This window comes from Amphiura filiformis, chromosome 5, assembly GCF_039555335.1.
Source record: "Amphiura filiformis chromosome 5, Afil_fr2py, whole genome shotgun sequence".
In the NCBI taxonomy this organism is placed as follows: domain Eukaryota; kingdom Metazoa; phylum Echinodermata; class Ophiuroidea; order Amphilepidida; family Amphiuridae; genus Amphiura; species Amphiura filiformis.
Genome location: NC_092632.1, coordinates 9795180 through 9819935, shown reverse-complemented (window position 1 = coordinate 9819935; position 24756 = coordinate 9795180). Strand labels below are relative to the sequence as shown.

Below are 24756 nucleotides of genomic sequence, written 5' to 3'. Positions count from 1 at the left end.
ATTGGTGGATTTTCCATGATCAGAGGGATTAGAGGGATGATAAATTAAAATGGTCTACTACAGTGGACTAGGGAATTACTTGCTACTAGGCATGTTTGCACTCACTTGAGGAGCTTGTGCTATTATCAAAATTTCACAGAATTAACACAATTGATCAGGTTGTACTCCTCTAACCAACTATATATCCTAAAAGAAGAAACATGCAGAACATACCTATTTTATTATTCAAAGCTGGGCAAAATTGGAATAAATCAAACTTTCATTAGGGTGATCATGAATGTTTGACCGGTTTCAGTTTGACCTGTAATCAGTGAACTGTCTCCCATTGTAAAACAATGTGTTGCAGTGGCATTGCTTACCTTTCACATTGTTGCATGTTTTTTAACTGAAAGTTGTTTTTGACTTAACTGAAAGTTGTTTTTGACTTAACTGAAAGTTGTTTTTGACTTAACTGAAAGTTGTTTTTGACTTTATCATTTGCAGCTGCAAAGACAGCCATCAATATGTTCCAGCACACAAAAGAAACTACATCCAGAGAAAAGGATCTGTTTAAAAGTGTTAAGGTAAGATATGAAATATGAAGTCAAAATGTGATCAAATATGCAATTATACAAACTTTATTAGCTTGTGTGATATAGGGCATGCATCTCTACGGCCCTTGGTTTTCCACTTTTGTAGTCCCCTCTTGGGCAGAACATGAAAACACAACAAATCAAGAGTAAAGATATGTCTGAATTAATATCCAAAAAGTTCCCACATTTTACTTGGCACATTTAGGAGTTATTTAGGGTTAAAATGTGATTTTTGCCATTTTTTTATATTTTAGTGTTGTGCTGTGACATATTTATTCACCAGTGTTGGAAATGCATGTGACATGTAACATCTACAATAGAAATGAAACTTCTACTCAGTTTATTTTTTAAGTTACAGCTATTTTAATATTTGATATTTTTGGGCAAAAATAGAAAAAAATCACGAAAAACATATTTTTAACCCTAAATAACTCCTAAATGTGCCAAGTAAAACGTGGGAACTTTTTGGATATTAATTCAGACATACCTTTACTCTTGATTTGTTATGTTTTCATGTTCTGCCCAAGAGGGGACTACAAAAGTGAAAGATAAATTCCCATGTCTCATAGTATGTGGGAGCACAATACGGTATGCCACTCCAGGATGTTAGACCAAATTAATTAAATTCTGAATCTTAAAGCTTGTGAGAAATTGAAAACCTAATGCTGAATGAATCAAATCAAATAGGAGTGTATTTTTCGCCCTTTAAAAAAAATGAATTTCTTGACTTTCAAAGAGGACTATGTGCATGGCAGCTTTGTGACTCAGGATTTAATTAAGATGACCTTATCGCCCGATTCTTTTAAGGAAACAATGCATGATACAAAAGTTTTTACCATAAAGTAGCTTTCCACAGACATTACATGCAAAATAGAGGTCATGTTTCCAACCAATAAGTCAAGTTTCCTCTTTTTTATGTACATTTTTAATAAATTTTAATTAGTCTTGTATAACATAATTATACAAAAATGACTCCACATTTTGCATCTACTTGAGAAAATTAGCGATATGTTTGTAGGCCTACTTTTCATGTGTTAATGCCGTTTTAAAATTTAGTCATGCATACGTAATAAACATCACTCACATTTTTGTGTTTTCTTTTAAAATTGGTTGAGATTACAGTCACAGGTTCTAGCAAAACAAGATTTTCAACACTGAAATTGCTAATATTGTACCAATTTTGCACAATTGTTATATTAAATGGGTAGTGGTGGAAGCCACTTCACATACTGATTAAGTGGTATGGGTGATTGTATATTACCCCGGTGTGATGTGGGCTAGGGGCTTTCAATAGAGGCCTTGCATGTGACGTATCATCCCGTAAATATGGCGGACTACTCAAATGCATTCAACAAAAGCATGATTGCAATCTACCGTGACAGTTCGTCTCACACACATAACCCTGCTCTACGATCAAATAGGTTGATGACAACATTTGATTGAATGGACTGCACTCCGCCATAACTACGGTGAAGGACACCGGCTCAAATCCTTTGTTTGGAGCCAATCGATAATTTCATACAGGGCCTCTATAGATGAACTGCTCATGATTCCCCCAGTTATGAGAAAACCGTATACAAAGATATGATAGACGACTTTTTGTTAAGTATTGCTTGATTTATTGTTTTTATATGCAGGATAACGATTTATCAAGAAACCTACCAGGAAAAGTCAAAGTATCAGCACCAAACTTACAGAAGAAGCACAAGAGGTGAAGATGGTATCTAGCTGATAGTGTGAGAACCAAGCAACAGATTCACTAATAGAGGATGCCAGCCTTATCACATTTGCATATATGTCATTCAAAATGTGTTGATACATTCATATGGGCATGCATTTTTCTATCTGTGGAGTATTAACCAGGGGTGTGTTTTCACTAACATTTATGACACGTCACAAGTTTCAAAATCGTTTGTAAGCTACGATGGATCGCAAATTCCATTCCACTAAGGAGATTGATACACATTGCAAGTAAATGGGACTTGTAACACTATGATGTATAAAAGTTAGTGACACCCCTAGTGCTACAGGTGGAGATATTGTACTGCTGGGGTATTCCACTAAAGATGGTTGATATGTGTTCTTGTAATGGTGACCTCTTCATCAGAAATCAGAGAGATTATTTATTTTTGATTTACTACAAATCATGTATCATTTATATTTTGCAATTATGTGTGCCTAATGAACCTTTCATAAGAGCTGTGAGTGTGTATTCCACAAGGTGGTTCTCAAACCACAAGGCTTGTCTGCTTTTGCAACTGCCTACTTATGCGATTAACTATGGCTTTGGCAGTATGGAAAAAGCCATGGTTAATTATAGATCATCAAATACCGTATGCAACCTAATTAGTCATTACCTTCAAATTAATTAAAAATTGTAATTTTTGCATGTGTGTGCCAGAAAGGAAAATGCACACAAAACATCAAATTATATACCGTATTGACTCTATTAGGGTTCGGATAGCAATGTTTGCACAGTATTTTTTTGTGGAACATGAGAGCACATCAGACACATCAAATCGAATCCTGACTATAAGGAATGTCCTTCTGATATCAAATAATTTTGATTTTTTTAAAATTTGCGATATAATACAAATTTAAATTCTTTTTATGGCAAATTAAAAATGATATTTTCGATATTTAACAGTCCTCATAGTAAACTTTATCAATCTAATATGAACTTAAGTGTATGTAGCTGGGAGGAAAAGCCATCCATCATTTGAAAATGTTAACCTTTAGTAATGAAGATATACATTTTTTCCCAAAAACACCTATAAATTTTATGCCTTTTTTGGGAAAAAATTACATTTTCACTATTCCTTAAGGGATCTAGAATGAGCGTATATGGCATTTCGACAGTATTTTTTAGGGACATGAGAGCACCTCAGACGTGTCGAATTGCATTCTGAATACTGAAGCATGTCTTTCTGATATCAAATAATTTTCATTTTTGAAATTTACGATATAGTACAAATTTTATGACAAATTATTAAAATTTGATATTTTTCAAATTTTTTTTTGATATATAACAGTCCTTGAAATAAATTTTATAAATCTAATGATATATTCTTAAAGTGTATGTAGCTGGGAGGAAAAGCCAATGATCAATTGATAATTTTGACCTTTTATATTGAAGATATGGATTTCTTTCCCAAAAAGACCTTTTTTTTTTTTTTTGGTGTTTTGGGAAAAAATCCATATCTTCAATACTGAAAGGTCAAAATTTTCAATTGATCGTCGGCTTTTCATCCCACCTACATACACTTTAAGTATAAATCATCAGATTTATAAAGTTTACTTCAAGTACTGTTAAATATCAAAATATCAATTTTACTGATTTGCCATAAAATGGGTATTACATTGCGAATTTCAAAAAATCAAAATTATTTGATATTTCGTATTCAGAATGCAATTCAATATGTCTGATGTGCTCTAATGTCCCACAATAAATACTGTCCAAACGTTCATACACCTTCCCTTAAACGTTCCAGGGCGTGACATTTTCGAAATAGGGGGCAATCATGGCAATTACCGATTGTGTGTGGACCGTGTGAACAATAGCATGGAAATTGCAGGATTGCTGGAAAATTTATGGGGGGTGTTTAATATGAGTAAATATGGTACTATCCCTTACTATATAGTTTATATACTATAATATATAGTTAATCAAAACAGCTGAAGATAGTGCTCGATACTATTAGATAGTAGAGCGTGTAATAAAATACATAAAACAGCGTAATCATGTTATAACAGCATGATTTAATGAAATAATTTAGAAATAATTAAATAATTTTAAAATAATTAGAAATAATTAAAAATAATTTAAAAAAATAATTAGAAATAATTTGCGCATTTCATTACATGCGTATATGCTGCGCCTATTGCGCTTTTCGCTAAACATGCGTGCATTTGTTTTTCGCATTTCAAAATTGTGTGTGTGCGTGTATGAAAAGAAATAATTACGCACTCCATTGCATGCGTAGTTGCTGCGCCAATCGCGTTTTTCGCTAAACATGCGTGCGTATATACTGTGTCATTCGTTTTTAAACATGCGAGCTGTCATGCTTTCCTAGTGAAGATGTGTATGCTTTCAACGCTGTGAATTTATTTGTTTTGGAGTTACAGTTCAGTGTTCAACTATTTATCTGATCATTGAAGAGATTCATCAGGATTGTCTATATAAATTATTACTAGAGTTCTCATAACAAATCCAGGTAGCTCACAATCAGCTTATCCAAGAAAAACCAACTGGTTGCAACTTCTTGACAGCTGTATCAAGTGCTAGCACTTGCTGTACAGCTGTAGTCAAGTTGATTTTTCCAGCCAGTAAGGTTGTAAACGTCACTACTAATTGTGAGTACCTGGATTTGTTATGAGAACTCTAGTAATAATTTATATAGACAATCCTGATGAATCTCTTCAATGATGTAAGACAACTATATGGACAAAGCACAGTGAAGAAAATACGTGACTATGAGAACATTGAAAATAAGCTAGCTCGCCATAAGAATCATCTTGTGTTTTCCTTGAGATGTAAGGATGAAGGCCTCATACCTCCCAGTCTGAAACTTAGGTGTCCAATCAATACTACAAAAGCCAGGGACATAATCAACAAGGCTCAAAAGGATTTGCTCCGTGAAAGAATCCAAGCGTCATCAACAATAAAATCAATCAGCTCAAATCAGATAAGCAAGAAAGTGTGAATAATATTGAGTCATTGTTACCTTCTAATATTCAACAACATGTCAAAACACATGTAGAGAAATCAAGTGAGAAAACATTCAAAGCTGCTAAATGCAGACAGATAAAGAAACTAGAGAGGTTGGCAGAAAAATCCCAATTAAGTGCCACTACTACTTCCCATCACAACACAGCTGAAGATGTGGACTTGGGTGGATCTCATCTCAAGAAATGGGTCATCAACCTACCCAAGTACAAACTTAGTACAGCTCAAACCAGTATTCTGGCAAAGGGGCTGAATTTTGCTCCTACTCCATCGCATATCCCTGTGGATGATTTTATCGAAGCTACAGAGAGAGCATGCACACGCTTACCTAAACCAGAAGCTGCCCAACTCAGAGCTGAAGTTGTAGGCAGTCTCAAGTCCTCTAAGCTACCCAAAAGTAACCTCAGCAAAGATGAGCAACAGGCACTCCGAGACCTCAAAGCTGAGAAGTCAATACTCATCCTTCCTAGTGACAAAGGCAGATGCAGTGTGGTCATGGATAAATCTGACTATGAAAGTAAAGTGCACGCAATGTTGGATGATGATAAGACCTATGCAAAACTAAACAAAGATCCCACTGCTAAATACAAATCTGAACTTGTGCGTATCCTCACCAGACTTAAACAAGAAAACAAGATCACGCAGACAGACTATCAGTACCTTTATCCGACTTCTGAAAGTATTCCACGGATTTATTGTACCCCAAAAATCCACAAGCCAGGAACTCCCTTAAGACCCATCGTGGACTATACCGGGTCCATAGGGTATGCCACATCTAGATCATTAGCAGATATTTTAGGACCACTGATAGGAAACACTGAACATCATGTGAACAATTCTGCTCAGCTGGCGGAAGATCTGTCAGAAGTCATGATTGAGGAAGACAACATGTTCATCTCGCACGATGTAGTTTCATTATTTACAAACACGCCCATAGACAAAGCACTTGAAGTCATCAAAGACCGACTTGCAGGTGACAAGACTTTAAAAAGCGGACACTTCTCAGCGTAGATGACATCATGGAACTCTTGAAATTCATTTTAACAACGACGTATTTCACTTTCAAAGGGCAAATATACAAGCAACTTTTTGGAGCAGCGATGGGAAGCCCTGTGTCTCCAATAGTGGCCAATTTCTTTATGGAATTTCTTGAACAATCAGCCATTGCCACCGCTCCCATTGAATGCCAGCCTAGCCTTTGGAAACGATACGTAGATGACATTTTGGAGATCATCCATAAAGGAAGTGCAGACAAGCTCACAGACCATCTAAATCAGGTTGATAGCACAGGAAATATAAAGTTCACTTATGAAACAGAGGAAGAGGGGAAGATTCCATTTTTAGATACTCTTATCATAAGAAAAGCAGATGGATCGGTCAAACTGTTGGTGTACAGAAAGAAAACACACACCGATCAATACCTCAATTTTCAATCCCATCACCCACTTCATCATAAGCTAGGGGTCATCAGAACCCTTTTGGACAGAGCAGATCGCATTGTTACCGAGCAAGAAGACAGAGATAAAGAGGAGGAACACATCAAGCAGGCACTCAGCAAATGTGGTTATCCAGACTGGTCGTTTGAGCGAGTCAAACAGCAGCGAACCAACAAAACCGTTAAGTCCAAACCTAAGAAGAACTCGGACGATACAAAATCTCGGGTATGGTAGTTATACCATATGTGCAGGGTGTCTCAGAGAAAGTTCAGCGGATCCTGAAGAAACACAGTGTCTCTGCAGCAGTGAAGCCACACACCACACTGAGGAACATGTTAGTTCACCCTAAAGATAAAAGGGACATAAGTGAAACATCAGGGTGTGTGTATGAAATTCCTTGTCGCAACTGCACCCACACTTATGTTGGGGAAACAGGAAGACAGTTTGGAACAAGAATGAAAGAACATCAGAAAGAATCAGATAAAATCAGCCAAAGGACGTGTACCAGAGCCGCCGGTTATCATCGGTTTCAGAACAACACAAGTCTGCCATTTCAGATCACGTCGCAGAGCACAACCACATCATAGACTGGGAGGGGGCCAAAATTCTTCATCGAGAAAGCGATAAGTTCCCAAGATGGATAAGAGAGTCAATCTGGATCAGGAGGCGAACGAAAGCTATGAACAATGAGGGGGGCGCAGCTTATTTTCTCAGTCATGCTTACAATCAGCTTATCCAAGAAAAATCAACTGGCAACACTACAGCTAAGACAGCAAGTGCTAGCATTGGATACAGCTCAGTCAAGAAGAAGCAACCAGCCAGTAAGGTTGCGAAACGTCACTACTAATTGTGAGTACCTGGATTTGTTATGAGAACTCTAGTAATTATTTATCTGATGATCGCCGTTTTAGGCATGAAACTCCAAGTAATAAATCATGCTGTTATAACATAATTTATATGCTGTTTCATGTATTTTATTAGTTTATATACTATATAGTTTATTCTCTGACATTCTACCTATTATTTTTTTCAAATCAATTGCAACATTTTTAATTTTCTGCAGGAGAAAATTTGCAAAATGTCATTAATATAACTCGTGCACAGATTGTTGTCATTTTCATTGTCCAATTACTATTGATTATTTTTGCTATTTTTAGCAAAAAGACTATAATAGTTCATTTTTAAATGCACTCACACACACCTAGCATGGCAACGCTGACAAACGTATAGCGCTCACGGCAACTACGGTTTTCCTGGTGTTTAAAAAAATTAAGTGGAAGAAAAGGAATTTGTATACATATGAGTTATAATGTTTTTATTCGCTCAATATTCAATGTTTTCATTCGGTGAAATATGAACTGTTCCATTCAACTCGGCAAAAGCATCGTTGAATGGAACAGTCCATATTTCACCGTATGAAAATTTGTATAATTTTAAAAGAGAAGGTACTGGAAATAAAAATGCAATAATCAATTCAAACTTGTTAGCACTTGAGTAAATTTTACTTGTCTGTTGTTTACAAATCATTATAATTTACAATACTGTCTATATATAATACATTAAATATATACAGAAATGTCTGCATGCCTGCCATGCAGTAAGCACAATACACACATTAACTTATTTGCATAATTTTACTGGCAGGCACTGATAAAATAACATGGTATGCCAATATTTATACTTGCAAAAAATAATAAAATGAAACCTTTGAATTTGAAACAGGTGAAAACAATCAAGCATGGTATATATTTTAAAACAGATACTAAGATCCGATGAAATCCTCTGATGAGATGGACAAAATATTAGAGTAGACTTGTCACACAAAAATTGCTATTTGGACAGTTTATATGTATGCTGTATTCACAACGGGTACTTAATAAAATGTCAAATTTCTGGAATAGTTTTGTGTTTTACATGTAACTGCACAAATTCAGTGCTTTATTCCTCACAAACTGCATTGACAATATGACACTAAAGAACTGTAGACAATTGTACCATATCTTCAAATTATACATAGCACAAAAAGATGCACACACTTTCATGCCGATTATGTGATCTTTGCAGATTTATCTCAGAAAGTAGCATTGTGCCATGTTTCTGGTCAAACATGACACTTTTCCTCTTGCATACAATTACAACAGCAAACACTAGTTGAATTCAAACAGCTCCCAACTTACATCTGTAAATGGTATCAATTATGAAAAGGGGAAATAAATATACAACTTTTTATGACTTGCCACTCGGACATTGAAACAGGAGCTATCATTTTCACAAACAAATCCGGAATTATATCTACAGAAAATCACATGAATGAAGCGATTTACGTGTGTTGGTAGTAGATATCAAAAGGAAACTTAAACTGGTAAAAACATCGCATTATTTATCTAGATATTTCAGAGAAACTATTCTCCTGTATAATGACACCACCAAAGTCCGGAGGAAGAAGAGTTTCATCGGTCAGTCATGGTCATCGGTCAACAGCATTACATACCGCTGATGAAGGAGAATGGTTTGACGGATCAAAAATGTTAGTGTTGCTGACCAGTTTTAAAACTTCAGTTTTGCTTATTTTCTGTTGATACTAATTGTATGGGGAGAATTCAGAACCAACAACTCTAAGTTTGAGAATTGAAATGTAATTCTCCTTCGGAATATATTTCTACCACAGGCATACTCTTTTACTCGCCAATATTCTTTTCTGTTTAGAACCCTCCATCCCATACTGTATCCTTGATTTGTCAAGTTACCAAATTCTAAATAACGTAACCAGGCTGCTGCATGTGGTCCATTAAATAGATAAATATGAACCACATTTTTATTAATGAAACAAGAAATCAATTGATTGAAATACAAGATGCTTGTAATTAATTGAGACAACAAAACAAAGATGCCCTGATCTATAAACTTAACTGTACAACATAGTTTGAACATGAAAGATACAGTTAAATCACACATATACATACAACTATTGCAGCATTCTAACTAACCTTTGGCACATGTTTTCTTGAGTATTAAAGGATAATGTCACATCATGTATTCACTTTAAGGTCATTTGGAGGGTTTGAACCCAATTCAGATAAGAACAGTACACATCAAACCATCCAAATTACCTTAAATGTGTAAAATTAATAAAGAAAAACATCCGTTAACACATTTTACTATCTACATGAGTAATATACTTGTAATTTAACATTGATGGCAAGGGTTTATTCGGGCATGTAACATAACACAGTCCACAAACAACTTCACAAACCGGTAAAGGTTAATGCCCACACTCAGGAAGAAATTGGTACTGACAAAGCTGTGAAGACACAAACATTTAGGGAGGGGACTACAATTAACAACAGCATCTGTTTCCAAGAATTTAACTAAACATTTGAATACTTCCATACTTTCAAACCATAGCAATTGGTATTTTAATTTCATGCCAACCTTCATATAAACATATTATTATGCAAAAGGCCATAATAACTATCATTTTGCTAATCATTTTGGAATAAAATACACATCTCGTATTGGGCTAATCCAGTTGAAATCCATACATCCTCTATGGAAGAAATGACCTTAACCTCCAGAAATGGGGTTACCTGAATGGGCGACTTGAAATCTACACCCCCCCCCCTTAAGATCATGTCTTCCATACGGGATGTATGGATTTCACCTGGAATAACCCATTATACACTCCAAATAACATCAATCTTACATGTATGTTGGAATAACTGGATTACATTTGCATTGAGGAGGCAGCTTTAGTATTATAGTTATTAATATTACTGCTGATACCTTGCTACAATTCAGTGCTACAAGCACAGTTCAGATAATCTACATGCATGTTCTTGTGTGTGCATATTATATTGCTTTATTAAAGATACATATATGATATGGTTACTGTGGCTCTACATGAAGTACTTTGATCTGTCATCACATAACAAAGATGAAGATGATCACACAGTAGGAATATTTTATAGACTTCCAGTACTATAAACATACATTACTCAAAACAAAAAATTGATGGATCAGGCTAATTCCTTAGCATTTTTTAAACAACATTAATACTGTAAATCAGATGAATGTCCTTTCACTTGCACTATAAGTGCCGAAATACATTATGCACCATGATAAATAATGCAAATCAGACTAATCCTTCAATTTTTGTGAGTATAATTAAAAGCTTTCTGACATATTAAAAGCTGTGGCACACACAAGCAAATGACACTCCTGGGGTACTACATGTATATTCCACCAGGATCAGTTGTTTTGGAGCTTGCACATACACTGTATGTATATCTTGAGAGACATTTTCTGAGGAATGCAACAAAATTGCAATATTGATTCAGAATATTTGGCAGTTCCAAAGTAATTATTCATGGTTTTAAAACAGCGTATTACTTAAATGAATCAATGCATGTTCATTGAGGTATATTGATATATCCATGCAATAACTGCAAGGGTATCTTTCTTTCAGTACTTAAAATGCAAGACATTAATACATCTTTTAATTATTATGATAAAGACAACATATACATGACTTTTAGTCCACATAATTAACATGCCCATTCTGCAGTATTAATCTCAATTTCAACAGCCTATTTCCGGAGTCTTTCCCGCACCCTTTAAGGTACCACCTACCACAATAACATGCCCATTCAGCAATAGTAATATCTTCCACCTGATTCATAAGTCACCACCTACCACATTAACATGCCCATTGAGCAGTAGAAATATCTTTCTTCTGATCCACCACCTACCACACATACCCATATCCCATAATTGCACAAATCTTATCTCAATGGACTATTCCATTTGAAATCCATGCATCTCTATGGCAGTCATGACCTTTGTCTCCCACACAACCTGTTAAGATTTCAAATGGAGTCACACATTCAGGTGGAAGATTATGGTCATGTCTTCCATAAGGAGTGTACTGATTTCAATTGGAATACCCCATGTTCTTTTTCATATTAGCACATTATATCATATTATATTGCACCACTTGTACCGGTTCTCATTTTATTTTCCTTTCACAATAGGCATCTAAACATTTTCTCACTCACTTGATCCAAAGAAACAAAATGCTACAACTTTCCACACAATTTCTAACACCTTCATATCATTCATATATAATAAAACATAAACATTTCAAGGTACTGACGACAGAATTTCATACACTGTAAAAACAAAGATTTTGATGCGCCTTTTAATTGCTCTTTTGTCAAGAGTGTAGCAGTTCATAAAATTACTGTTCAGTTTGTAATACAGTACATTAAAGGCATTTGATTTTAATTTGAAGAGAAGTTTTGCTCCTAAACAGTCAGCGTTTGTATTGATTAAAAAAGGTAGCAAGTATTTCACAGTACAAGATGTAAAGATAGCCATGTTGTAAATCACCAATCAACCAATAAGCAACATTTTGCAAATATTACAAATCATATTGTCATATCATTTCTTTACAATCACATACACTTCTCCAAAACTCTCAGTGTTCTGCATTCATGGGCATTCATTTAAAAGCAGTGAAACCACTTCAGGTCACATTTCTTATACTACGATAAGTTACAGGTAGTAGTACATTATTTGTATTAATACCATGACAAGTGATGGAAATGTCGTTCAAACAAACAAAACAGCTTCATTGGGTTCGTAGTATAAGAAGTCCAAACATTTAATTCAAATTTCATGTTTTTTCTGATCTCCATTTGTCAGCATCCTCCTTCCTTGCATCAGGTAACATCTGATTACGCATCCCACCCAGCACACTAGAGGTCGCTTCTGTTGCTAGGATGAGTGGTTTGATAACGCTTGGTGGGATTTGCCTCAGGATACCACCCACTGCTCCTGATACTCCTTTGTGTTCATGTTCTTCTACAGCTACTTGCACAATAGCATTAGCAGTGTCACCAAGTCCCTAGGAAAGGAGCAAAAACCATGTTATTGCAATCTGCAGAAATTGAACGGATCATGTTACATGTAGCCCATTGTTCATCAAGGTTGTCATCATTAGGCACAGCATATGATGGAATTAAACTTAAAATTAAATATAAAAACTCCACCTCTGATATCTAATTAGATAAAATATTACATCTTTCTTGTGATGTACATTGGCAACAAATATTGGTGTATATGAGACTTTTTTATTACCTTTTCAGGTAAGTATAACGCGCATGAATTTCTTAACATGTGTGTAGACTTTGAGACAAATAATTTAGTTACAATAATAAGACCTTATTCCATGTTTTAGTAAACTTCTTATTGATTTTGTTGTTAATGTTTTGTTATTTTAATTGTCCCTTACCTCTCTGACAACCGTGATAGCATTAGCCATGCCTTCTCTGAAGTCTGTAGGTTGTCTAGCTAGTCTCTGCTGACCAAATGGCCCATATGTGATAGCTCGTTGATTAACACTCGGACCTGGAGATACTATGTCATAGGCTGTCTCTGCAGCAGTCTGGGTTGATAAAGATACAATATAAATAATGACCAGGATCAATTCTGTTAACCTTAACACTGACCCATGCTTTTTGATATCGGAAGTCAAAGAAGATCCGAATTTTTCAAGAAGAAGAATAATTTGACTTGGCACCCCCGGGATTCGAACCTTTGACCCCCCGCATGCCAAGCACACGATCGCGGACCGGTAGCTGGATCGGGTTATTGCTGCCGCCAGCAATTCCGTGAGCATATCACACTTAGGGTGATTGCGTCATCGCAGACCCTGGGATGCATGCATGATCAGAATTTTTCATTGTGGTATTTTGTGGTTTTTACTGGTGTTAGGGTTAATCAAACTGTCATCTGCAATCAAACTCTCATCTATAATACCTGAACATCTACTGATGATATTGCCCCACAATTTTGATCTACAAGGTACAAACCATGCCAACAAACACACCTCGACGTGAAATTAACCCTCAAATGGGACGCTGTTTGGGACTATGCAAACACGGACATTAACTCCCAACTCTCACCAGTTAAGTGATGATGTTACACAAATTATACACAATGTTTATGACATTTAACCTATCAACCCGGGACATATTTTTTGATCACCAATAGGGGATGCACTCTCATTTTTTATTTCCATTATTTGCTGACCATTACACATATTTATAAAACAGGTATGGTCTCCGGAGGGGTTCCCGGTTAGAATGCAGGGTATCAAACTTGCATCCCATTTGGATGTGGTTACAAATGCACAATTTGCTCAAGTATAGGTTGTAGCTTACCTGTAGCATTCTGACAGCCCTGTTAGTGAGTTCTACACAAGCCATTGCTGTAGATGTGCCAAATGAATTAGCCCCTCGTTGAATACCCCTCATCAATCTACCATCCTTCTGATATTGTTCAATAGGCAGCCGGAATAAGTCAACCATACCTTGAACTGAAATCAATTCACACAAAATTAATTCTTAATAAAGTGTTAAAATGAATGTGTATGTATGTTTGCCGAGTAAAACTTGAAAATAGTTGATATACAGTACAAGCTCCCTTATCTGAAGGCCGTGTAATCTTCTAAGCAAAACCGGTTTTAAATGTATTTATACCTTCATTTCATGCTCTGAAGCTGTGAGAAAGACATTCAAAAGGCACTCAAACCACCCTTCAGAGTTATTACCCCCATACAGTGTAATCTTCTGTTGTCCCAATTGCACATCATACATTTAATGTAGAATTACATATAATTCACTTATCCAGATTTTTCACTTATCTGGCCAATGCTTGGTCCCATCATGGCGGATAAGAGGTTGTACTGAACTCACTACTACCTAATAACTATGTGCAAAATGGTATAAAACTTTCAAATACATTAACTACTTTGGCAATTCTCATATTCTGTCAACAAGTTTGTGACTGAATGGCACCAGTACAAATGCACATTTTGAAATGACTGTTTTAAAAAAAAAAAGGTAAATGCATTTTATTTACATAGTATGCAGTAGCCTATATGTTACTGTTCATTCCTCTTTCTTTGTAATTTGCATATATGGTAATAATATTCAAAACTGTGACTCACCCAGCTGTACAAATGAATGCATAGGTCCAACCCCACCCAGAATGCCTGGTAGCTGTCTACTCTTGATATCCTGTGCCCACTCATTCACAGCATACACAAGTAACTTATCTACTCCAAGTAAGCTGCAAAAAATAAGAAAAGATAAAACAAAGAAAAGAAAATTACTGGTATCACATTAACATGGCAGAAAAAAAACCCATATTTACTTGAAAGGAATATGCAACTTGATCAGCGAAGTGAGCACATGTCAGCCAAATTGATTTTTTGATATGGTTATAAACACACATTTTTTATATTCAAGAAACCACATTTTTACATGTCATGACAATCTCAGACAGATAAAAAGATAAGATGATCCCACACTTACCCATGCCTGTTAAGTAATCTTTTTAGAGTCAGTTCTGACTTATTGAGCTGTCCTAGACCTATTAGTAGACCAATCAGTGTGCCCTGGATACAAACATACATGAGAAGGTTATTGGTTGTATCTTGGTGTTGATTATTCATCCAGAAGTTCAAAACATTATGACGCTGTCTGACGTCACAACACCTGACGTCATTACAACATCATCAATCAGATGCCTGATGAAGTCCGAAGTTATCGGACGTAACATAGCAAAGTGAGTTGCAAATTTTAGTTCCAGTATTAGATTTAATTTACAAAAATAATGTTATTGGTTGTATATATTAACCAAGTTGGCATCATACAGTCCATACATAGGTATTGATATCAGAAATACACAGTTAGTTATTTATTCAGGTAATTCCTTCAATACAAAAATACTGGTCACTCAGGAGATAAACATAATAATCAAATATTTACAAACATAAAAAGAAACATGCCAACATTATGAACATGTTATTTTGATTTGATTTGTTTGGGTTTTGACAACCCTGGATAACCCAAGAAAGCCTCTATTGAAGCTTATTTCCATTGGGGTCCATTTGAACACCGGGATGGGTTGGGAACAGTCAGGGGTTAACACCCTACTCTTTTCGAAACTGGCTGCGAGATACATGTACAGGTATGGCTCTCTGTACAGGGACCGACGGCTTAACGTCCCCTCCGAAGGATTTGGAGTACTTTCATGATTCATTTACCCAATTCTAAATGAACCATGGGGAGAGTGGAAGTCTGAATTTAATCTACAGAAGTTGCCAACTAATTTCAGACTTTTTTTTCCAAGTCAATATCCCAGCAAATCGCCACCGCTGAATCGAACCGGGACCTCATGCACTAAAGGCAAGTACCCTAACCATTGCGCCCACGCTCTCCCTTTATACAAGAGATACTCTAAAAAGCAAACCATAATGAATATAAAATATATAGTACAAGCAGCAGGAATGATTTTATTTAAATTGAATGTGTGATTTTGCTTGTGCAATATGCCATTTACTTTTATTTAATTGTATTTTTATGTACTTTGAATATGATAGTTTTAATGTGGTTGTAAGGTAAGAAAACTCTTTAAAATTAGTTTTCTATTTGAGATTCTCTTTCTGCATTGTATTGTAATAAATCAAATCAATAAATCCGGACTGAAGTTACAAAATTCAACAAGGAATGCTAAAAACTGCTAATTATAGGGAAGGGTCCTAATTAGGAGGTTATTCTTGAGATAATTTGGCACCTGTATGTACCGGTAGCATGGTGCTTAATTTCATATTGTTATTATTTTATCATTAAGCAGTGTCTATCCATCATCTCATCGATGGTATGTATTTTCTCATGTAAACTCTGACCATATATCTTACATATCTATTAATTATTTATGTTGTATACTAGTATGATGTTTGTATTTTGGATAAAATAAAACTGAACTGAACTGATAAAACACATAATTTCTCTCACCTGCTCCATATCTACTCTTTTTCCTTCATAATCCAATTTGATTGGAACTTCTGGTGAGAAGACAAACGATCTGCAAGGCAAAAATAAACATGCAGATTTTATAAATATATGTAGCTGTAAATAAGGTTACTCACTGGACTCTTTCAATACTATCAATATTTGTACAGTGTCTTGCACAAAATTGATAAAGATTTTTAAAAGAAAAAGGAATATTGTGAGGAAAAAATAGAAAAAACATACACAAAAAGTAAACACTAAAATAAAAAGTATCAAAATGACACAAAAAAACAGTAAAAAAATATAAAACTGTGTCAGATAAAGGTAGTGCTTTGAAAGTGATTATGTTGAGGTAATTTCTGGTTTTGTTCACAAGATTGTTCTCAGATTGAGGATTGAACAATTGGAAGGTCTACAAAACTATTCAACTACACAAAACCAAAGGTCAGCAAATGAAAGCAAACAAAAGTTATAAAAGTGTCTCACCTGAAAAACACTGGTGGAGCAGCTGCAACTATACTGATTGAACTATCAGTAGATTGCACACTGGGACTAGTACTATGCTGTATATTGCTATCAGCTAGTAATGTACGTGTACTTGTAGGACCAAAGTCTATTAATGGTGATGATAACGTGGTACTGTCTTCTTCAAATTGTAAAGAGTTTTGAGTTGCTAAGGAAGTTTGAGTTGTTGCTATGGAGCTATGTTGGGAAGATAAAGATGGTTGGCCACTGCTGGATCCTCTGGACGGAGGAAGACTGTCTCTTCTCACCTCTGTAAACAATTCAGATAAATATGGTCAGTTGTATTTAATTGAACTTTTTTAGATCTGATTTACATCTTCATATCCTGCAATGACCACAATAAACTAAGTCACTCTCACTAACTTGACTTTTCTTTAACACAAAATGCTGCATTCAGGTGTCAGGCCATATTATTGAAGTAATTCTTTCTCTCCTCACTTGATTCAATGAATAATCTGATCCTAAGATAAACAGCCAAGATTCACATAAAAGCTTCAAAGTCAGAATGCTCTTCATATTTAGATAAATCTTCGGATTTCCAATCCAAGTAGATACGATCAAATTGTGTTTTTTTATAAATCTATCTTTTAAGTTCTTACCTGGATAAGTAGGCATTGTAGTTGCTTCTAATGAAACCTCTGTGAAGAAATCACGTAGGAAAAACAAGGCATCCTGTAGATTGTATGGGAAAAAACAGAAAAATGAAAAAAAATCATAAATTACTGACTCCTGAATGTCACAGGTGTAAGGGCATCTCACAAATTTTCATCCTCAAATGTCTTTAGATTTTACAGACACTGATGTGACTGAAACTACTCCCTGCTATTACCTAAATATTATCTATTTAAAGTCATAATGTAACTCATACACATCTCTGGTGAAAGATTTATGATCATCCCTAATCAATCACTCAATCCTTCATTACTTACCTGATCAATATTAAGCCTAATAGGCTGTAATGAAATTCGTAGACAACACTCCTCCGCTGACAGATTAGGATCCGGTCGTATATGCAAAGCTTTCACCAGCACCTGATAAAAACAATACAAAGAGTCAAAATCTTACTTCACACCATAAATAAATCAATATTATATGCAGGTCTCAGATATCTCACCAAAACAAAATGAAAACTGAAAGAATGAAAAGGAACACACAGAGACATAAAAGTAAAAAAGTCATTATTAACAAAAACGTGTCACAAAATTAGAGCTTACCATATTTGCATGAGTTCTTTTTGGCCGTGCTTCTGATGAATAGAGATACAGGAATTTGTTGATCTGAGACTGTGCTAGTCGATCCCGGATCTCAATGTCACTGATGACTAGAATCTGCCTTGAGGCTTGTTCTTTATCATCTGGGTAGACTTCATGTCTGAAACGAACCTACAGTAAAACAAATTGTGTGTCAAAGATGACATATCTGCAAAGCCTCTACACATACTTGATGTCAACCACAAATAAAAAGAGTTATGTTGCCGAAATTTCTGACAATTTGCCTAAAATTTACCTAAGAAATAAATCTATAATACAATATAAATAAATTTATACATCATCCATGTATACTGTAAAATTAATTAATTTCAATGCCACTTCAAACAGTCATCTAATCATGTCAAAAGTACTTGTAACATAATGAACCTTGGATTAGGTAATAAGAAATAGGTTCATTTTGTTAAGTCCTTACTTTGTTTAACTGCAATTCCATAAGTACATTATGTTCTCTGCCTGGACCTCCTCTCTCTTGAAAACTGAGCAGGTTTGGGTTGACGGTGCGATGTTGCATCTTCTTCTTGGACGGACTACTTTGTGAATCACTAGAATAGAGGAAGAAGACATAGTTTATGTAGTGTGGGGCCTCTTGACAAGGCCAACCAGAGTAAGATTGGACTTGTTTTTAGATGAGATGACTACAGTCAAGGATTTTGAGTTCTATTATATTACAGGATAAGACACTCATTTGCACAAAGCGATATCAGTCGCAGATCTCGTGAACAGGCCTGTGGGTCTAATATTTTCCCTATTGAAACAAAAGTTGATGGAAAAGGTATTTCTGCCTTAAAACATATAAATGTACAGCACATCAGGCAACCATATCCTCTCACCATACAAAGTTTGAAGTTGATCGGTTATTGCGTTGGAGATGTACAGTGGATTAATGAATTTGCTTCTGCCCGGACAGACAAACAAACAAACAAAGAACCGGACAGCCAAACAAACAACCAGGCAAACAACCATTTAGATGATAACATAAGCCCCACATATGTGTGGGGACCAAAATGTATGGGCAAATCAGTCTTACTTTTAGAGCAATACACAAGCATTGTACACGTCTGCACACATACATACATTTTAGGCTAAAACTCCCCACTTATCTATAAAGCAAATGAAGTGACTTCCCCACTTGTACAGGGAGTAAATGAGAATGTCACGGCCCTATTACAGTATTTATTGCCACAGTTTAGGAACTAGTCCTTTGACATGCTTGAGGTTATATGACCACTTTACTAATAGCCCTATTGCTCTTATGTGAATCAAGATTTTAAAGAACAAGCCCTGAAGATTGCCCATAAGTTGCCAGCTGTTTGAATGTGTAGCACTGTGTATTTGTGACCTCTTCCATTGATTAGGGAACTGTGCATGTTGTCAGTGTGGTGGGTTCAAAGTTTTGAATAAAATATCATATGAATGTCTTCATTTGCGGGCACTTACAGATATACACACACACCGGTCCTCATTTGAGGGGATATACAACCATGCAACCCTGTCACACACACCCCTGCACATGAACTCTGAGATTAGTTCTTCACATCTACTTTGCCTTTATATCTTGACAAAGCAGAAAATGTTTTACCTTTTTCTCTCTGGCGTTCCAACTGTCACATGGGCTGGACTGGACGTTCTTGACTCTGTAAAAAGGAATAATACATATAGCAACATTAAAAAACGTAGTCAAAATTTTAGACAACAAGGTGGTTCTTGAACCATGAGTCTCGCCTGCTTTTGCGATCAACTGGAACATTGTAAGGCAAAGTTTCATGAAAATCAAACAATATTTACTTATTTGACCTCAAATGACCACTGATGAACTTACAACTACCTAGAAATAATTGCATTATGTATTCAAATTTCAATACTAAGTTTCATAAAAATCAAACAATCAGATAACCTCAGGTGCTCTACAAACTGGGCTAATGAGTCAGATGTGAACAAGCAGTGATGTTATGATCTATAGGTCTTCATTTCAACACCTGCCCTCTGTCATCTTCTCATCCAAAAAAAAAGCGTAGTGATTTATAATGCGTTACCCACAGTCACAACACCTAGACGTTGATTCACAAGCCTCAGCATACTTTACAGGTTGTCGCTGACCACTACGGCCCTACATCATCCATAAACCATTAAACAACAATTCAGGGATTTTGCTTCTTCAAGAGCGCACACCCTAGACATTCCACAAATAACCATCGCAACCAGGATCAGCTCCCCGAGTTTCGTACGGGTTACAACAAGACAAATTAGCAGTGAGTTCCTTGTCCAGGGAAATTTCAAGTGGACTCAATTTTTCCACAAGAGCGTACTAGGCACCACCAGGGTTCGAACCTGCCACCTCCCGCACCATAGTCGAATGCCTTAACGATTGAGCTAACTTGACTACTAGAAGCTTGGAAAGAGGTTTACAAGTTTAGAAAATTCACTGACCACCATATTGGAGACTTGTGTTAAAAAACATTTCTTATAATCAATTTCCCACATAATTTTTACTTTCTCTCATCATCTATTACATACCAGGTTTTTAACCTTCTTTGCTGGTCCCAGATCATTTCCTCCATACATATGCCATACTAGTGTCATCTCCTGCAGTGTATACCTCATCACTGGGGTAGGGAAATCTACTGGCGCATTTAGCTGGTCCCCACGACCTAGAGGCTTGTTGAAATGGTCCTCCTTGATTTGAATAGGTGTCTCATCTAGGCTCTTAACTTCTGGTTGTCCATCTCGAGGCTGGAGATAAAGTCAACAATGCATCAATTCCATATGGTTCTAGACTTGTTTGAGGGAAAACGTATCACAGTTGTGTGTTAGCTCATTTAGTAATACACTGGTCATGAGATCACAGGTCATGGGTTCAACGCCTATATGATCACCAATTTTAGAGCAGTCTAAAATATTAATAACAACATCGCACTGCTTTATTTTTGCCTTTGCTAAAAGTGCAACCCGAGTTAAACTACAATCAGGGTCAGCTGCCACAAGATACATATTCCCCTTTGCACAAGTAACTCCCTCATTGAATGAAATGTAAGAAACAAATGTGGTCACTTACTGGGTGGGTGCATAATAAAATAGGTTGAAGGCTAGTAATTCTTACCATAACTCCCATTCCTGGATCATCTAGTACACAGAAATCATCATCATCAAACAAATCTGACCCATCACTTTGCTCATCCTCACCAATTCCTACACCTGCACTATCAAAGTGCTGTGTTACCATATTAGGGAATGCGGGTGGCTGGGAGGCTTGTTGCTGCATTGATTTGGCAGGTGGCTGCTGGTGATGCTGAGTGGACAGACCAGAATCCAGATCCTGGAATGCATCCTCTACATCTTCATCAGGGAATAAGAAGACTTCAGAGTTGGGGGAATGTTTCAAGGTACATGGAAGATGTAACACTGGACCTGAAATTAAATAAGTAAGAAAATAAACGTTTAACTTCTACTATAATAGCAGTATTTTGTAAAATTGTAAGCAATTTAAACTTTTACAGTACTAGGAGTGCTTTCACCTAACCTCATGCATCATCATCAAGGAATGTTGCATCATCACACAATGTAAGTGAATCCCAGAAATCATGTAAGATAAATAAGAGCAGATGATGCCCAAAGGTCAGGTAGGATGGGTGGATTAGCAGAGGAAGGCAAGCTCACGCCTAAGACAGCAATCCTTCAACTTCAGTTCAGTACTAGACACAAAAACACAAAAAACAACAAAATGAAATGTTGTTTACCAACCTTCACCAATACCATCATCAGTAGGCGAGTCATTATGGTTGAGTTCTTTCATTGCTTCTTCCATCAATAGATTCATTTGCTCCATATGGCCAGTTCTTACAGGACTATCAGGACTTGGTTTGACTGTGGCAGGTGTCTTCACAATTGGTTTGCTCATACTCACTGGTTCTGTCACATGCTGCTGCTGATGCTGTATAGTGATAGAAACAACAGATTATGTTGAGTCGCAAAGGTTGTTTTTAGGTTTTCAAAAGTAATTCTTGAGAACTAAATCCCCCCCCCAAAAAACCCAAAAACAATAAAACAAACAAACGAAAACAAAATGGCGCCTTTAGAGCTGAAACTTTGCCAAATTACAAAATGGAGGGGCTGAAAACAGGAGCATTACGAGCACAAAATCAAAGGTGCCTGAAAAGAATGACCTCACTGGCGGCACATACCCATACCATCCTACAATGTAGCACCACCACTGGGTGGGCATTGAGTAGCTAGCAAATAATATAATGAAGCAAAAATGTATCAAACTCTTCACAACTCAGTGAACTAGCAAGTAGTAAGTTTGTGTATCCAGTGTCATAGAAAGGAAACACACCTATTTCATCTGGGATAACAATTTCTTCAAGCATTGGCATCACAATTTATCACAATGTATTCTGCCAACCAAATATTTACCACCAATATTATTTATGTTACCAATTTGCCTAACATCAAACAAGAAACTTGAATGAAACACAGCCTTAACATGATACGACGAAACTAATGACTTACTTGAGATACGACTTCTTCTGGTTGCTCATCTACATATTCTGGTGGTCCCTTCATGTCCCCATCATTTGCGAGATACAGAATCAGCTTTGTGAGGGCGCTGCAAGCATCAGCACATGTGCGGATGTGAACTACATTGTTGGTTACCTTCAGGTCTAGCTTGGGATTCTTCATAAAAAAACACATAATGTTTTTCAAGTGATGTAATTTGCAACTACTTAGTACTCCAAGTCAGTAAACAAGAGCACAATTTATCTAGGGAAAGATTATATTCTACACGTTCCAATACTGTGTCATACCAATTCCATATACTTTGAAATGAATCATCATTTACCATAGCCTGGTTCATTTAATAAATTTATCTCATTTTGTGCCAATCTGTATATTATTTCAGAGCTTTATGACAAAGTTATTGAAGACAAGTGGATGTATCAACTTCAAGTTTCCTTCCTGTCAATGACTATTTAAATGTTCCTTACCATGCTAATCAACAATGTTTTAAGCACATATGTAGATGAAACATTAATATACTATAACTTACAATGTCTTAACTTTTAAGTGTATATGCTGTAAAGCTAAAAAAGTTACCTTATTCTTATCTGTACTAAGCCGTAATGCCAACTCTAGAAGGCCTACATCCAAAACACACACATAATCTGTAAAGAAACACAGGGAAGTTATGAATTAATTTAACAAGTTGACCATTAGACAGCACAAATGAGTGAAACACACATCAACGGTTGAACTTATGCATTTCTTGAAGAATTCCTAAGCAAAAATTGGATAAACTCAACATACAATTGATTTCCCTTGATCGCATGTACAAAATGTAGCAGTTTAATCTTGTATTTACATAAATTTACATCATTAATTTACATCATTTAGACTATTTCACTTACTTCTGCGTAGATCTACATTCTTCTCATTGCACTTGTCTGACAGATATAAGGCAGCATCGTCTATGAGAAACCTGTGAAAATGAGTTGTAGAAATAACTGTAAAATTGTTACATCACAAGCCAATGTTGGCATCTCTTATTTCATCACAAAGCCACTATTCACCTTGCATGAAAAACATATTTTAAGAAAGAAAGAAAATATAGAAAAAACAATTTATCAAAACAAATAATAAATTACAACTAACACTAAGATCAGTAACGAATATGTAAAAATATATTTTGCATATCTGTTTTGTCCCCCATCCCACACACATATGCACACACAAATGATTTTTCTGCCACCTTGTGGCCAAATTTGTCATTTTTCTAACTACGGCACAAATGCCTAAAACTGTCGAACTGTTTAAGACTACAATGCAGATCTAATTTCAAATAGCTGCAAACAGATTTCTGATCCAACTATTTTTTTTAATTGTCCTACAGCCTGAAGACAACATAATTTTAGTGCAGAAATCTATTAATAATATAATTCCTCACCTCAGTAGTGACTCTTTGGATTCATACACCAAATTACTAGAAATACTGAGTGTTTCCACGGCAACAAATGTCCTAAGTGGCAAGTACAATGGCCTGTAGTCTATTCCACAGCCCCAGAAATGAGCATGTAGCTCAGTGACAACCCTAGGCATATCATAACCCAATATAGGCTCATCTAGGACATCAAAGAAGTCTCCTAGCTGTGAAGAAGAAAAGCACAACCAACACATATATTGTTAAATATTTTCAAAACGTAATCACACAATGTCAAGGTTCAAGGAAGGTCAAAGGTTATGACAATGAGCTATTCCATTTGAAATCCACACTCAGTAATCAAATCAGAAGCAAATTTTTGTACATTTTACGTTAAAATCCAGTTGAAAACCGGAAAATGATGAAAAATCTAGTTGGATTTGGACCTATTTGGG

At 35.9% G+C, this 24756-nt stretch overlaps 4 protein-coding genes across 4 annotated transcripts in view; 3 read left to right on the top strand and 1 right to left on the bottom strand.

The window, feature by feature from the left end:
- Positions 1-2426, top strand: part of LOC140152589 (ribosome quality control complex subunit NEMF-like) — a 37261-nt gene extending 34835 nt beyond the window's left edge. Inside the window, 2 exon segments of the mRNA XM_072174985.1 lie at positions 484-563; positions 2210-2426. Of these exon segments, the coding sequence (XP_072031086.1) occupies positions 484-563; positions 2210-2287 (158 nt within the window). The 3' untranslated portion in view covers positions 2288-2426.
- Positions 2427-4981: 2555 nt separating this feature from the next.
- LOC140151995 (uncharacterized) lies at positions 4982-6309 on the top strand. Its single transcript, XM_072174297.1, has 2 exons — positions 4982-5207; positions 5333-6309. Exons 1-2 carry the CDS (start codon positions 4982-4984, stop codon positions 6307-6309), a joined length of 1203 nt encoding a protein of 400 aa, XP_072030398.1.
- An 89-nt stretch (positions 6310-6398) lies between these two features.
- Positions 6399-6968, top strand: LOC140151994 (uncharacterized). The gene has a single exon (XM_072174296.1). The coding sequence runs from the start codon at positions 6399-6401 to the stop codon at positions 6966-6968; it is 570 nt and encodes a 189-aa protein (XP_072030397.1).
- A 4773-nt stretch (positions 6969-11741) lies between these two features.
- Positions 11742-24756, bottom strand: part of LOC140151993 (autophagy-related protein 2 homolog A-like) — a 54684-nt gene continuing 41669 nt past the window's right edge. The window contains exons 24-42 of the mRNA XM_072174295.1: positions 24329-24528; positions 23793-23863; positions 23482-23549; positions 22897-23061; positions 22129-22318; positions 21488-21795; positions 20905-21120; positions 19970-20022; positions 18803-18932; positions 18334-18501; positions 18049-18150; positions 17719-17791; positions 17081-17369; positions 16598-16667; positions 15113-15195; positions 14746-14867; positions 13958-14112; positions 13027-13179; positions 11742-12639 (exon numbers count right to left, since the gene is read on the bottom strand). Coding sequence (XP_072030396.1) covers positions 12409-12639; positions 13027-13179; positions 13958-14112; positions 14746-14867; positions 15113-15195; positions 16598-16667; positions 17081-17369; positions 17719-17791; positions 18049-18150; positions 18334-18501; positions 18803-18932; positions 19970-20022; positions 20905-21120; positions 21488-21795; positions 22129-22318; positions 22897-23061; positions 23482-23549; positions 23793-23863; positions 24329-24528 — 2847 coding nt within the window. The 3' untranslated portion in view covers positions 11742-12408. The remainder of the gene's footprint in view (positions 12640-13026; positions 13180-13957; positions 14113-14745; positions 14868-15112; positions 15196-16597; positions 16668-17080; positions 17370-17718; positions 17792-18048; positions 18151-18333; positions 18502-18802; positions 18933-19969; positions 20023-20904; positions 21121-21487; positions 21796-22128; positions 22319-22896; positions 23062-23481; positions 23550-23792; positions 23864-24328; positions 24529-24756) is intronic.